The sequence below is a fragment of the Mobula birostris genome, chromosome 26 (genome assembly GCF_030028105.1).
Source record: "Mobula birostris isolate sMobBir1 chromosome 26, sMobBir1.hap1, whole genome shotgun sequence".
Lineage (NCBI taxonomy): Eukaryota > Metazoa > Chordata > Chondrichthyes > Myliobatiformes > Myliobatidae > Mobula > Mobula birostris.
The window spans coordinates 13,788,732-13,803,635 of record NC_092395.1 but is presented as its reverse complement, the minus strand read 5'-3'; the positions used below and the strand labels follow the sequence as shown (position 1 = coordinate 13,803,635).

Here is a 14,904-nt window from a genome sequence, read left to right as displayed (position 1 = left end):
TTCTATTTATGATTTATAATTTAAATTTTTAATATTTACTATTGATTTCTAATCCAGGGAGCGGGAAGCGCAGAATCAAATATCGCTGTGATGATTGTACGTTCTGGTGTCAATTGTTTGGCGACTATAAAGTATAAAATATAGTACTCCAGAATTTTTCTTGAAATCTTGAGTTCCAATTTGTAGAATTCAAAGTTCAAATAAATTTATTATCAAAATATTATCCTTGCTAATCCACCCTAAGCTCTATTCAATGCTTCTTAGCTGAAACTGCAAGGTCCCTTCTTTCACTGACAAAAAATGATGTTGAGAACATGGGCCACTGCTTTAGCCCACCTACACTGAATGCTTATAAGATGTTCCACTGCAGAACTCTGCAACTTCACTTGTAGACTTACAACAGAAGGCACTTGGCTAATGTTTGACATAAAACTGTTGAAATAATGTGCTTTCATGTCAAAGTCAAAGTTAAAGAAAGGCAAAGCCAAAGGTAAATTTATTATCAAACTACACATATGTCACTGAGATTCAGGTTCGTATGGACATTCACAGTTGAACAGAGAAATACAATAGAATCAATGAAAGCTACACTCAGAAAAAGATAAACAGGCAACTATGCACAAAAGAAGACTAAATGACCAAATAAAAAATAATAAGTAATAATATTAATTATAATAAATAAATGCCAGGCTCATAGTTGGAGACCTCTTCCCAGAAACTGAGGGGTTCCTTATAGCATTATAGGACCTGGCGGTTAACACAAAAAATATCAATAATACATAAGAAAAGACCAACACATTCAAGACAACAAATGCATAAAATGCCATGACAAACCAGAAACATTCCAACAGATTGCAGGATCCTGCAGCAGTTTAACTCAATCTGATTACTTACACAGGCACAACCAAGTGACAAACATCATTCACCAAAATCTTGCTTTAAAATACAAACTCATAATAGACACCATATCTTACTATAAATACAAGCTTGATCCAGTTTTAGTCTCAAAGTCCCAAAAATTATATTACAAGTGATCCATTATTATAGATGGGATAATCCATATTAACCATCTGGATATAATATTACAGGAACAAGCAAGAAGAACTTACTTAATATATATATAGCCATTCCAAACACACATAACATAAATAGATTAATATGTGAAAAACACCAGAAACATGCTGAATTAAAAGAGGAAGTTGATAGACTTTGGAACATGAACAGGGCATACTTTGTCCCAATAGTAATATCTACAACTGGATAACTGGTATCATTCCAAAGTCACCACACAAAAGCATTGAACAATTTGACCTACACAGCAATATTTACAGTATGAAATTTTTCAGTAAGCTACAATACTAAGTACCACTAGAATAGTCTGAAATGGGCGTCGTGGTAATGTAGTGGTTAGCACAAAGCTTTACAATGCAGGTGACACGGGTTCAATTCCCGCCACTGCCATAAGGACTTTACTCATTCTCAATGTGGCCACGTGGATTCCTCCCACAGTCCAAAGACGTACCGGCTGGTAAGTGAATAAGTCATTGTAAATTGTCCCGTGATTAGGCTAGGATTAAATCGGGGGATTGCTGTGGCTCAAAGGGCCAGAAAGGCTTATTCCATGCTGTATCTCAATAAAATAAAATAAAACTTCAAAAGTTCCTAGCGATTGAGAAATGAGTGTGCTTGGCTATGCCTTTACCTCAGGATTTACCAGCTTGAGCTGAGAAAAAAAATAAAAATGATAACGATAACAAAAATAATACTGAGAACATGAGTTGTAGAGTCCCTGAAAATGAGTCCATAGGTTGTGGAGTTAATTCAGAGTTGAGGTGAGCAAATTATCCATGCTGCTTTAGGAGTCCGATGGCTGAAGGGCAATAACTATTCCTAAACTCAGAGGTGTGGATCCTAAGGCTTGTGTACCTCCTTCCAATGCTGCAGTGAGACGAGACCATGGCCTGGATGGTGAGAGTCCATGATGATAGATGCTCTTTAGTGATAATTACTGAAGGTAGCCTATCAACTTGAAGCTATTATCATGACACAGCAGAGCTCAGGGAAAGTAACCTATAAATTAAACAATTAAACATATTTGAAACCCTTCTGATTTTTATCAGCTATTGCCTCACAGATATTATTTCATTTAACCATATTTTTGCGAGATTTCAGTACCGTAATTTAATTTACCACATTTTCAATGAATATTCATTTTGCGTGAATACTTTTAATTTTCTTTTTATGAACTTGGAATTGTTTTCTCACATTTGCCTTGATACAGTGAATAGTTTATCTTGCATACTGGTCTATTACACTGTGCATTTTAACAGAACAAGGTAAATTAATAACACCACAGAACAAAGTGTAACAGCTACAGAGAAACTGCAATGTAGTTAAACAATAAGGCGCAAGATCAGAACGAGGTAAATTGTAAGGTCAATAGCCCACCTTACTGTCTATCCAGGGAACATTCAGGAGTCTTATAACAGTAGAATAGAAGCAGTCTTTGAGCCTGGTGGTACATGCTTTAGGCTTGTGTATCCTCTGTCTGATGGGAGAGGGAAGAAGAATATCCGGGGTGTTTAGGGTCTGATTATGCTGGCGGCTATACTGAGGTAGAGGCATAGTCTGTAGAAGCTGGTTTTTGTGATGTTGCTGAGCTGTCTCCATAAATGTCTGTTGAAGGGTTTTGGCCCGAAACGTCGACTGTACTCTTTTCCTAGATGCTGCCTGGCCTGCTGAGTTCCTCCAGCATTTTGTGTGCATTTTCTTCAAGTCGTGTTCAGACCAGTTGCCATATCAAACCATTATGCATCCAGATAGGATGCTTTCTATAAAAAAATTCTTAGGAATTGATGGGGATATGCTTCTTGAGCCACCTGAGGAAGTAGAGATGTTGGTGAATTTTCATAGCTTTAATGTCCAAGTAAATGACATCCAATGAGTAGGTGTTGCATTGGAAGTTGGTCCATTGTTGCTTGGCACATTATGACTAGGCGTAAATCCTCCATAACAATAATGGGCTATGTTTGTTGGGTGAACTGTGTACGTAGGATGTCCTCTGTCTGATTTTAGACAGACCGGTTAAGCAAGTGACAACCTAGCACACTGGTAAAGTGTTCAGTTTGCATTTGAGACAATTTTTCAAAGAAATATATCTTCTTGCTTTGGAGTTGTTATAACTGCTCTTCTAAATTACACAAATAAAGACAGAGACTAGTTGTCTCATTGGGATCATGCTGTTGTCCAGGAGAACAACTCCCAAGCCGCTTCTTTTTATTTCCCAGAACCTCTGCAACCTACTCTCTCTCCTATATATCCGTCAACTCCTTTGATTCTTTTCACCATTAAAGTACACTCAAGAGTAAAGTACAGTGGCTTGTTAACCTCGAGAACATCGTTGGGATGAGGGAGAAAATCTGAGCAGCCACAAGACAACCTACATGGTCATGGAGAGGATGTACAATCTCCGTACAGACAGTAACAAAGTTCAGAACTGAATGTGTGTCTGTAGAGCACCAATCACTGTACCATTGTGTCACTCTGACTTACTGGCGCTCAGCATAGGGTTCACCAGCTCTCAGTTTTGGACAGGACACAATATGGCAGTCTTCACTTTGCTTCGTACTCCTTTGGCTATCACATTCTTAGTTCAAAGAAGTTTGAACAAAACCCCTATGATTTTCTAATGCCTTACCTGATTATTTAAGATCTAATGATCTTGCACTCACAACTGGCTGTTATATTTTTAAAACGAGCAATTAGTATGACAGTTTTATTTTTCTTGGTTGTGAGATTAATTGATAATCTTTAACAGTTTGTTTTTTTTTACTCCTGTTTTCAGCATCTGCAATCTCTGTGTCTCCCTCAAGAAAACACCTTATTACAGATTAAGTTTAACTTCTGGTTAAATTTCCATGAAGTTATTTCCAAAACAATTTTGTGAATGCCAGCAGCAATAACTTTGGACAACTGTTGGCCTCTGTGATGAAGCTATAGATATTTTTTTAAAGGAACGATATGTTGAGACTTATTTATTTTTAAAGACACCTTGTGTGCCTTTGTAAGTGTTGGATAGAGTCTTGTGGCATGACAATTATGTGGCATCATGTAGATTGGGTAGTGGTTATCCTTTATTTAATAAACATCATTAAGTGCATATGTGCATAATAAAATGTCAGCCTTAATTTGGTGGTGTATTTTAATGTTTCACTCTGAGATTTAAAGAATACTGAGTGTCAAAAGCAGGATGACCATATGTGTCCCGAGACACACTTGTTAAAAGCATCAAGGGAAAATGTTGTTCCATGCTGCCAAGCTCCATCCCTTCTACAAATGTACAGATAACTTAGCAACTATTCAAGATTCCGGAGTCAAGATGCAAAATTGTTTCATTCTTCAGTACGCGAGTGTAAAGGAGAACGAAAGGACTGTTACTCTGGATCCGATGCAGCATAAAAAACACAATGTATACACTAATTAAATTGGTGCATTTTAAAAGTAGAGGCTTAATACATTTGCAACCCTGACAGTAACAGGACTGATCAGCTTAAAGTAAGAAATGTGCATTGATCAAATCTGAATCACTAAACACTACTGGAGTTTTTCCTTAAGGAAGTCCTGAAGAAGGGTCTCAGTCTGAAATGTTGACTGCTAACCCTTTTCCATAGCTGCAGCCTGGCCTGCTGGGTCTCCAGCATTTTGTGTGCATTGCTTTGGATTTCCAGCACCTGCAGATTTTCTCGTGTTTGTTTTTCCTAAATTTACTTGTTTTGTTATCATCAAATTTCTATAGAAGGTCTTGAATGAGCTCCTTCCTGTACATGTGGCTACATAATGGTGAGTGGGCTCACCACACAGACACTTACGGGCATCGGACATAGGGCATAAAACATAGGATAAGCATGAGAAATCCAAAGCAGCTCACACAAAATGCTGGAGGAACCCAGCAGATCAGGCAGCATCTATGGAAATGAATAAACAGTGGAAGTTTCAGGCCGAGACCCTTCTTCGGGATTCTGGAACATAGGACACAGGACAATGACGGTACAGCACAGAATGGGCCCTTGTGTCACACAATGTTGTGATGACCAATATAAACCCCTATGATCAATCCAATGCCTGCCTTCTACGCAGCCCATAACCCTCCATCTTTCATACATCCATTTGTGCCTAACTGAGAGTTTCTTAAATGTCCTGATTGTGTCAGCCTTGTCCATCACGCCCATTATAATGGATAATGGGGCAGTGCTGGATATAGTATTGATGAAATATGTGGGAGTGTACAATTTTGTGTTTCAATATTTCTTTCAAAGGGGTCAGTTCAAGGTTTTCCAATGACATATTTCATCTTAAATTAATAATAGCAGTGCAAAGTGGCCCTGTTCTTCTGCTTTAGTTATGAAATTTTATCTTCTCTATAGTTCAGTGTTTACAATTGATTATTTTTGTCTATGACATTAGAAACCTGTGACGGTGTGGACTGTGGACCAGGGAAGATCTGCAAAATGAACAAACATAATAAGCCAACATGCATCTGTGCGCCTGACTGTTCAAATGTCACAAAGAGAGTACCTGTATGCGGAACTGACGGTAAAATCTACAGGGATGAATGCAGCCTCCTTTTGGCCAAATGCAGAGGATTGCCAGAACTAGAAGTACAGTATCAGGGAGAATGCAAAAGTAAGTTTTTATTCAACTTTCCTGGCATGTTAGGTGTTTCCCCCATCATTTTAGATTTCTCACTATTTCTTCATATTATCAAAGGGATTTCAAAGTTCAAAGTAAATTTATTATCAAAGTACATATAAGTCATTATATACTACCCTAAGATTCATTTTCTTGCACAGTAGAACAGTGAAATACAATAGAATCAATGAAAGACAGCACACAAACGAAGACTGACAATCAATGTGCAAAAGAAGACAGTCTGTGTAAATACAATAAATAAATAAATAATACTGAGGATATAAGTTGCAGAGTCCTTGAAAGTGAGCCCGTAAGTTGTGGAAGTAATTCAGAGTTGAGGTGAGTGAAGTTATCCACACTGGTTCAGGAGTCTAATGGTTGAAGGGTAATGACTATTCCTGAAGCTGGTGGTGTAAGACCTCCTTCCCGAAGACAGCATGGCCTTGATGGTGGAGGTTCTTGATGATGAATGCTTCTTTCATGTGGTGGCACTCCTTGTAGATGTGCTCATTGATGGGGAGGAGTTTTCCTGTGATGGACTGGAAGGTATCCACCACTTTTTGTAGTTTTTCCTGTTCTTGCATTGGTGTTTTGATACAGCTATGATGCACCAGTCAACATGCTCTCTCCACTGTGCATCTACTGAAGTTTGTTGAAGTTTTAGGTGTTTCTATTAATGGCGCTTCTTTATCACAAAGATTCTTTGGACAATGATTGGAGCAAGCAAGGATTGTGCTTTCTCTCTGCATGTATCAACTGAGGTTTTCTGGGCTTCTTCAATGTACACATGGAATTAACTATCTATACAATTCTATATAATCAGAAATAGAGATCACACTTGGGGTTTTGTGCTTTTATTTTATTTTATGAATTGAATTGACTATTTCCTACATCCTTCACATACATGAGGAGTAAAAATCTTTATGTTACGCCTCCATCTAAATGTGCAATGTACAATCATAGTAATTTATAATAATTTATAATAAATAGAACAATCAATGTAACATAGAAATACACTCAAATCAGCGTGAGTTAATCAGTCTGATGGCCTGGTGAAGAAGCTGTCCCAGAGCCTGTTGGTCCTGGCTTCAATGCTGCGGTACAGTTTCCCAGATGGTAGCAGCTGGAATAGATTGTGGTTGGGGTGACTCGGGTCCATAAGTGCATTTATATTACAAAATCACTATACTTCAAAAATACTTATTTAGCGGAAAATCACTTTGCTATATCCAGAAAGGGATGTGGAAGCAGCCATATAAATGCAGATCATCGTTTCAGTTGGTGGAGAGCAAACCCTAATTCTGTAAAACCTTAATTAGAAAGCTGCTACAAAATGAGAAGAGTACTGTAGTAAGTATAAGAAGAGGTCTTATGATTTATGTTGCTGCAGTCATGGGATTAGGCTGGCACAAACAGGCCTTTCAAGCAGCTAATCATTTTCATTAATCTCTTTGAACTCCTTTCAGAGCCAACACGTCTTTCCTTAGATACAGGGTCCAAGGTTACTCACCATATTCCAAAGGTGGCCTGATTTATAGGCATCCATTAGTCCCAAGAGACCATGGATTTGCGCCTTAGAAAGTTTCCAAGGCGCAGGCCTGGGCAAGGTTGTATGGAAGACTGGCAGTTGCCCATGCTGCAAGTCTCCCTTCTCCATGCCACCGATGTTGTCCAAGGGAAGGGCATTAGGACCCATAAAGCTTGGCACCGATGCCATTGAAGAGCAATTTATGGTTAAGTGCCTTGCTCAAGGACACACATGCTGCCTCAGCCTGATTTGTACTAGCAACCTTCAAATCACTAGACAAACTCCTTAACCACTTGGCCACACGGTGGCCTGACTAGCGCCTTGCAACGCCTCAGCAGAATAAGTGTTTAACTTAAGTTGAATAACTTTCGCTTAAAGTATGATTGGTTTTTCATGCAATCTTTGTGTCTATCAGTAAACGTAGATCATATTTTCAATTAGTTGCTGTTGCATCCATTACAAGTTGCACTTCACTGATGGAGAATATACTTTCCTTGTATTGCTCACCACTGTATGCTACAAATGTCTTCCAGAGTCTTGCACGCAGGTTTTGTGCCCGGGAACCTCTATGTGCGTGATAGACCAGACTCACAGTGCACACTGTGTGATGTGCAGAGTGATGCCGTGTCCGGAACCATTGTCGTCTGAGCAGGCGCTCTGTGGCAACAACGGGGTTACCTACCATAGTGTCTGCCACCTGAGACGTGCCACTTGTTTGCTGGGAAAATCCATTGGTGTTGCCCACTATGGAAGATGTAACTGTAAGTAAAAGATTCCAAGAGTTAAGATTGTTTAATGTTATTTCCTGTACGTTTCTTGTATCTTGTGTTTGTAAAGTACTGTAACCCTGACGGGAAATGATAAAGTAGTGGTGGTGGGGCGAGGGGGGATGGTGTTGTGGAGTAGGTTAGTGGGTGGAGGTGTGGATTAGCCTTACTCCTTGCAGAAAGTAACTGATTTTCAGTCTGGTGGCCCTGGTGTGGATGCTACATAGCCTCTTCTTTGATGGGAGTGAAACGAACAGTCCATATGAAGAAAGGTGGCATCCTTTTCAATGTTACTGGCCTTTTTCCAGCACCATTCTCTATATACTGTATGTCCTTGATGGTGGGTAGGCGGGTGCCAGTGATGCATTGGGCAGTTTTGACTACCTGTTGTAGAGCCAGCTTGTCTGCCGTTTCCAAACCAAGTGATGCAGCATTTTGGGATGCTCCGTGCGGTGCACCTGTAGAACAGTCCTCCTCTTCAGCCTCCTCTGAAAGTAGAGCTGTCAAGTATGTTTGAGCTGAGGAAGATGGTCTCAGCTTAAACACATGAGAAAATATGACCAGTTTTGTAAAATAAATTAAATTTTATTGCATCTGGAGGTGTTGGTTTACACATCTGTGTGCTTTGCATTCATTGACTTATATTTAAAATGGATGCAAAGTGTATGAGACCATAAGATTTAGAGCAGAATGAGGCCAATCAGCCCATTGAGCATATCCTGCCATTCAATAATGATGATTTTATTACTGCCTTTCTCCCCATGACTCTTAGTCCCCTTACTAATGAAAACCTATCAAGCTCTTGACTGACTGACCACAGATCCATTAAGATCTAATATTATTTTTAGAGATTTGGGAACAGCTTCTTTCCAACTGTGATAAGACTGCTGAACGGATCCTGACCCGGATCTGGGTCGTACCCTCCAAATATCCGGACCTGCCTCTCGGTTTTTTTTTTGCACTACCTTACTTTCCATTTTTCTATTTTCTATTTATGATATATAATTTAATTTTTAAATATTTACTAATTTTTAATATTTTTAATATTTAATATTTGTACTCCAGGGAGTGGGAAGCGCAGAATCGAATATCACTGTGATGATTGTACGTTCTAGTACCAATTGTTTGGCGACTATAAAGTATAAAGTATAAAGGAATTTAAACTTGTAACTTGATTTCTTTATAATCCCCCATAACATGAACCACCAAGTTTTTGGGACTTCAACATCTCTTTGTGTTCAAGTATTTTCCATTCAAAAGGCAACAGTGTTTAAATGATATGTTCTTCTTTTCTCTCTCCTCCTTATTCAACTAGCCCCCATCACCTTCCCACTTTGCTCTCCCCTACCCCCTCCATCTGCCTGTCACCCACACACTCTTCCCACTTCCTAACTCCTTCTCCTTATTCATGCTCTACCCTCATCTACTATCAAATTCCATTATTTTCAGCTGTTTGCCACGCCCAGATATTGTCTCCCAGCTTCAGGCACCATTCCTACTCTCCCTATCTCTCATCTGCCTATCACCCCTCTCACTGGATCCTCCAATCGCCTGCCAGCTCTTGCTACATCCCTTTCCTCCATTTTTATTCCTGCTGTCTTCCTCCCGTCTTTCAGTCTTGAATGAAAACATTGACCATAAGACATAGGAGCAGAATTAGGCCATTTGGCCCATTGAGTCTACTCCACCATTCCATCATGGCTGATTTATTATCCTTCTCAACTCCATTCTCCTGCCTTCTCCCCAATTTCTTTTATGAGCTTACTAATCAGGAACCTATAAACCTTCACTTTAAGTATATCCAATTACTTGACCTCCATAGCCATCTGTGGCAATGAATTCCACAGATTCACCACCCTCTGGCTAAAGAAATTACTCCTCATCTATATTCTAAAGGGATGTCCTTGTACTCTGAGGCCTTGGCCTCCGGTCCTAGACTCTCCCATTATAGGAAACGTCCTCTCTACATCCACTCTACTGCGAATTTCCCTCTACAGATGCTGTCTGACTTGCTGAGTTTCTCTAGCTCTTTGTTTCTTGCATCCGCAGTCTCTTGTGTCTCTCGTGTTTGACGATTATCTTTTTGTTTGCAGCCTCTGAAGAAGGAATGAAGCAGAAAGGATACAATCAAGAAAACACGGTGTTTTCAAAACTCCTCGGATGGTAGTTCATAAGCGAATGAAGATATTATTAGCAGAGAAGAAAAAGACATTGGGTAAAAATTCCTCTGGTTCGTAAGGTAGTCCCTTTGCTACCTGAGTGTGAACACGTGGTCAGAAACAAAACAACCATTCACTTCTTCCCACCGATTATGTGTCTGATTTGTTGGTGCATGCATTCACAGACCTAGGGCTTGTGAGTTTTTATTTCCATTCCAACATCTCAGTAATTAAAGTAGCTTCAGGTTGGACATCACGTTTGCATTCTTATAATGATGTAAGCAGAGCCAAAAGAATCACACAGGACCTGGAAAGAAAGAGTATTACAGTGAACTCCTGTACATTAAAGTCTAGAGCAGGAGTTCCCAACAGTTTTGAGCCATCGACCAATACCATAAGCAAGGGGTCTGTGGACTCCAGTTGGGAGATCCTGGTCTATCGTGACATGGATGGAAGTGTTAGAGTCATCGACTTGTACAGCACAAATCTATGATTCTAATACATGTACTCGCATCAATGTCACTCTAGGCATTGAGGATGGGTGTAGATGGGCAAAAAAGGTCAAGTATGGATTCTTCAGCCCATCGTGTCTATACTGAGCATTTTGCCCATCCACATCCATCCAACTTGCCTACATACGTTCAAACCACTCTGGCCTTTTACCTCTTCTCACTTGCCTATCACTTCCCTCTGGATCCCCTCCTCCTTTCCTTGCTCCTATGGTCCATCTCCTTTCCTATCAGATTCCTTCTTCTCCAGCCCCTTACCTTTCCTACACACCTGGCTTCACCTATCACCTTCCAGTGAGCCTCCTTCCCCTCCCTACCTTTTTATTCTGGTGTCTTCCTCCTTCACTGTCAGTCCTGAAGAAGGGTTTTGGCCTGAAATATCAACTGTTTATTCATTTCCATTGATGCTGCCCGACCTGCAGAGTTCCTGCAGCATTTCATGTGTGTTACATTAGGAGCATATCTGTTTATACCTTGCGAGCAACACACAAAATGCTGGAAAAATTCAACGAGTCAGCCAGCATCCATGGAGGGAAATGGACAGTCTATGTTTTCAGCTACTAAGTTCTTCAAGCTTTTTGTGTGTTTCTGCAGATTGCAACATTTGCAGCTTCCTGTGACACCTCTTTTACACCTTTCCTATATAGTCATTATCATCATTATTATGTGCCACGTCATATAACATGGGCAATCATAGTTTATCTTTGACCATGATTGTTCTTGGCAAAATTTTATACAGAAGTGAGTTGCCATTGCCTTCTTCTGGGCAGTGTCTTTACAAGACCGGTGACCCCAGTCATTATCAATACTCCTGAAAGGTTGTCTGCGTGGCGTCCATGATTGCATCACCAGGACTTGTGATATGCACCAACTACTCATATGACTATCCACTACTTGGACATGGCTTCGCGTGGCCCTGATTGGGGGGGAGGGGGGGCTAAGCAGGTGTTATACCTTTCTCAAGGGGACCTGCTGGATAGCAGAGGGAAAGAGCACCTTACACTTCCTTTGGTAGAGACTTATCTCCACCCTGGCACCCATCCTTTGTCTGTCTAAATACCCCTTAATAAGCCATTTCTCTTACCTCCAGCACCTCCTGTGGCAGCACTCTTTGCAAGTGACTCCCTCATCTGGGAAGAGCAAGGGAGGATACCCAAGGGGATTAGAAAGCATGAGAAGCAGGCCACCAAAACCTCTTATGGCAATGTGATACTGCAAACAAAACCAAATACCTGTACCTTTTGAATGTTGTTAACAATAACTAGAGCCATTTCATAGAATCAGGCCCAGAAAGAAGTGCAATAGGGAATTAAAGTGTACAAGATAACAATAGGCATAGATTAAGATTTTTTTCCTAGGGCAAAAATGGCTAAAACAAGTGAGCATAATTTTAAGGTGATTGGAGGAAAATGTCGGAGATAAGCTTTTTTACACAGAGTGATAGGTGTGTAGAATGCTCTGCCAGGGGTGGTGGGAGAGGCAGATACATTAGGGACATTTAAGAGACTCTAGGATAGGCAGATAGTTGATAGAATAATGGAAGCTATATAGGAGAGAATGTTTAGGTTGATGGTAGAGCAGGTTAAAAGGTTGGCACAACATCATGGGCTGAAGAGCACATAGTGTGCTGTAATGCAATTCTCTTCGGTTACAATTCAAAACTAAATTAATAAAGTCATCAACAAGTTGTTTATATATCAAGTCATCTGAATCCTGATTTCAGCACCAGAACCTGATGCATTTTTACCGAATGTGTGGCATCAGCAAGCTGTTCACATTCAACCATTTGTGCACCTGGATCAAATAATATTGTGTTAACAGCATGTTCAAATGGCAAAGATAAGACAATCATTCTAAGGAATACAGGAACTGTCTTCAGTGTATGAGGAGCGGGAGAGAAAACTGATGATTTCTGCCATGATCTCATTTACAAAGCAGATTTGAGCTCTAAAGGGTTCTAGGGTCCATGCTGCTTCTATACCGTACATAATTGTGGATAGTCTTTGTGAATAACATTGTATGTCTTTTGTATTTGCTCTATTCTTCTGCCTAGAGCTGCTGTCCTACTGTAGCCTTTAACTATCTGTAATAATTTCCAGAACCTCTCCCGTGACTGGATGTCACAGTCTTCCTTTTCCCTGTGGGAATGCTACGCATTGCATACTGCACATTTGGAAAACCTCACTATGCTCTATTGACACCTATTAAGTGCCTATTTAGATCATTTAATGACTCAGGAACATTTTTTTCAAGTTTCCTCTGATAAGACTCACATGAAGAGATATTACAAAAGTCAGTAAGGTTCTTTCCTGAAAATTCATTATGTTCTCAGAGCAGCAAGAGGAATTTCAACCCTGCAATGTTTATATTGTACATACTAATACCATATATTTATTGTAAGAAAAGCAGCGAAGAAATACTCCATTTTATTTATACATTATTATAAATGTTTTTATCAGATGTTTGTCATTACCATCTGATGTAATTATAATTATTTCTCACAAAATTTGCTATTTTTTGATCACATTTTCAACTGTATAAATGGAATTACAGTGGATTCCGGTTAATTGGGACACATATATTTTGGCCCAGTTAAGCGGCTGCCTCAATTGGCCAAAGTTTCATGGAAGCAGTTAAAAAGATATAAAGTAGGTAAACTACCATTTAACTAAATAACAGATTATGTACTTAAATGAAATACAGAACAAATTAGAACACTACCAATACTACTACAGTACCATAAAAAGGTGCATTAGTTTGTAACAGTAATCAGTGGAGGAATTCACCCAGTGTATGCTGCCGTGTTCTTTAGATTGACTGTAAATGAACAAAATCAACGCGGACACCAAGGGTCACAAACACTAGGGATTGCCCTGCAAACACCTAGGGTAATTTTTTTCGGCTAGTGTCAAAACTTTTCATGGCATTTGGTAAGGGTCTGAAAACTTCTAAATTCAAAATTTAAAAAAAATCAAAAAATCACTGCTTTTTAAATTGGCATCTGTTGACTCAAATGGTCAACATAACACAAGCACACACATGCATTTTACACTGTTTAAAAACTGTTCACTCTTAACATGTCTACAGAAGTGGACACAACTGACGCTAGTTAGAAATTGTTCAGCAACAGTCTCCTGCCCCAATTCAGTGGCATGGTGGCCCAAATAAACAAAAGGAATCCCAGCTATTTTCTCGGTTAAATTTTGTTCTTTAAGACTTGCCCCAAATAAGCGGCTGCCCCAATTAACCAAAAGTCCAATAAAGCGAATCCACTGTATTTTGCATCTTGCCACACTGTGTTAAGCTGTTTGAATCCTACAACTATCTTCATTTGGAATATATTATCAGTCATGTAAGATGAAAGATGTACATAGTTAATAACACATTTGGGGATAAGACTACATCGTTTGGTATTAGCAACAAGGATTGGTTGGAAATTTGTCTCTTGAACTGATCAATTAAAATAATGACCATTAGGAGATCCCATGAATGTCTTTGTTGCTCATAACACACAATGCTTTATCCCCCATTTTATAGCAAACTTCTGCATCTCAATTACATGCTTGCTGTTATATTGAATTGATATTCTCATGTAATACTAGTTTTGTAGAAAATAAATTGATTTATGAAAGTTGCTGTCTGAAAATTTATTTCCACATGTTAATCATTATCAGAATGAAGCCGTGGTGTCTACTGTCAAGGACCCATATGAATTTAGTTTGAGTACTAATCTAACAGATTAAGCTAAATAAAATACTGCTAGAGGTTTAGTTCAAGATTATTGGGGTGGCATCGTGGTTAGCACAATGCTTTTCAGTACCAATAACCAGGGTTCAAATACCACCGCTACCTGTAAGGAGTTTGTAGGTTCTCCCTGTGAATGCATGGGTTTCCTCCGGGTGCTCTGATTTCCTCCCACAGTCCAAAGATGTACCAGTTGGTAGGTTAATCGGTCATTGTAAATTGTAAATTGGCTGGGATTAAATGGGGGGATTGCTGGGTGGTGTGGCTCAAAGGGCTGGGAGGGTCTGTTCCATGCCATATCCCAATAAATAAACAAATTATAAATGCAGTCACTTTATTAAATCCGCAAGCATCGGTAATGAAGGCTCTCCCACAGAAATAATTTAAGAGGAATGCACCAATGTAAAAAATGTTTTGATGTACAATGGGAATTTTACAAGTCAATGGTTCACAATCATCCAGCAGGGAATGAAATGTGGTATCTTTGTGACTCCAGACCCACTACAGCA

The 14,904-nt window shown here is 39.5% G+C and overlaps 1 protein-coding gene across 1 annotated transcript in view; it reads left to right on the top strand.

The window, feature by feature from the left end:
- fstl3 (follistatin-like 3 (secreted glycoprotein)) overlaps positions 1-14,282 on the top strand; it is a 34,754-nt gene extending 20,472 nt beyond the window's left edge. The window contains exons 3-5 of the mRNA XM_072244137.1: positions 5,464-5,682; positions 7,750-7,977; positions 10,077-14,282. Coding sequence (XP_072100238.1) covers positions 5,464-5,682; positions 7,750-7,977; positions 10,077-10,150 — 521 coding nt within the window. The 3' untranslated portion in view covers positions 10,151-14,282. The remainder of the gene's footprint in view (positions 1-5,463; positions 5,683-7,749; positions 7,978-10,076) is intronic.
- Positions 14,283-14,904: the final 622 nt, after the last annotated feature.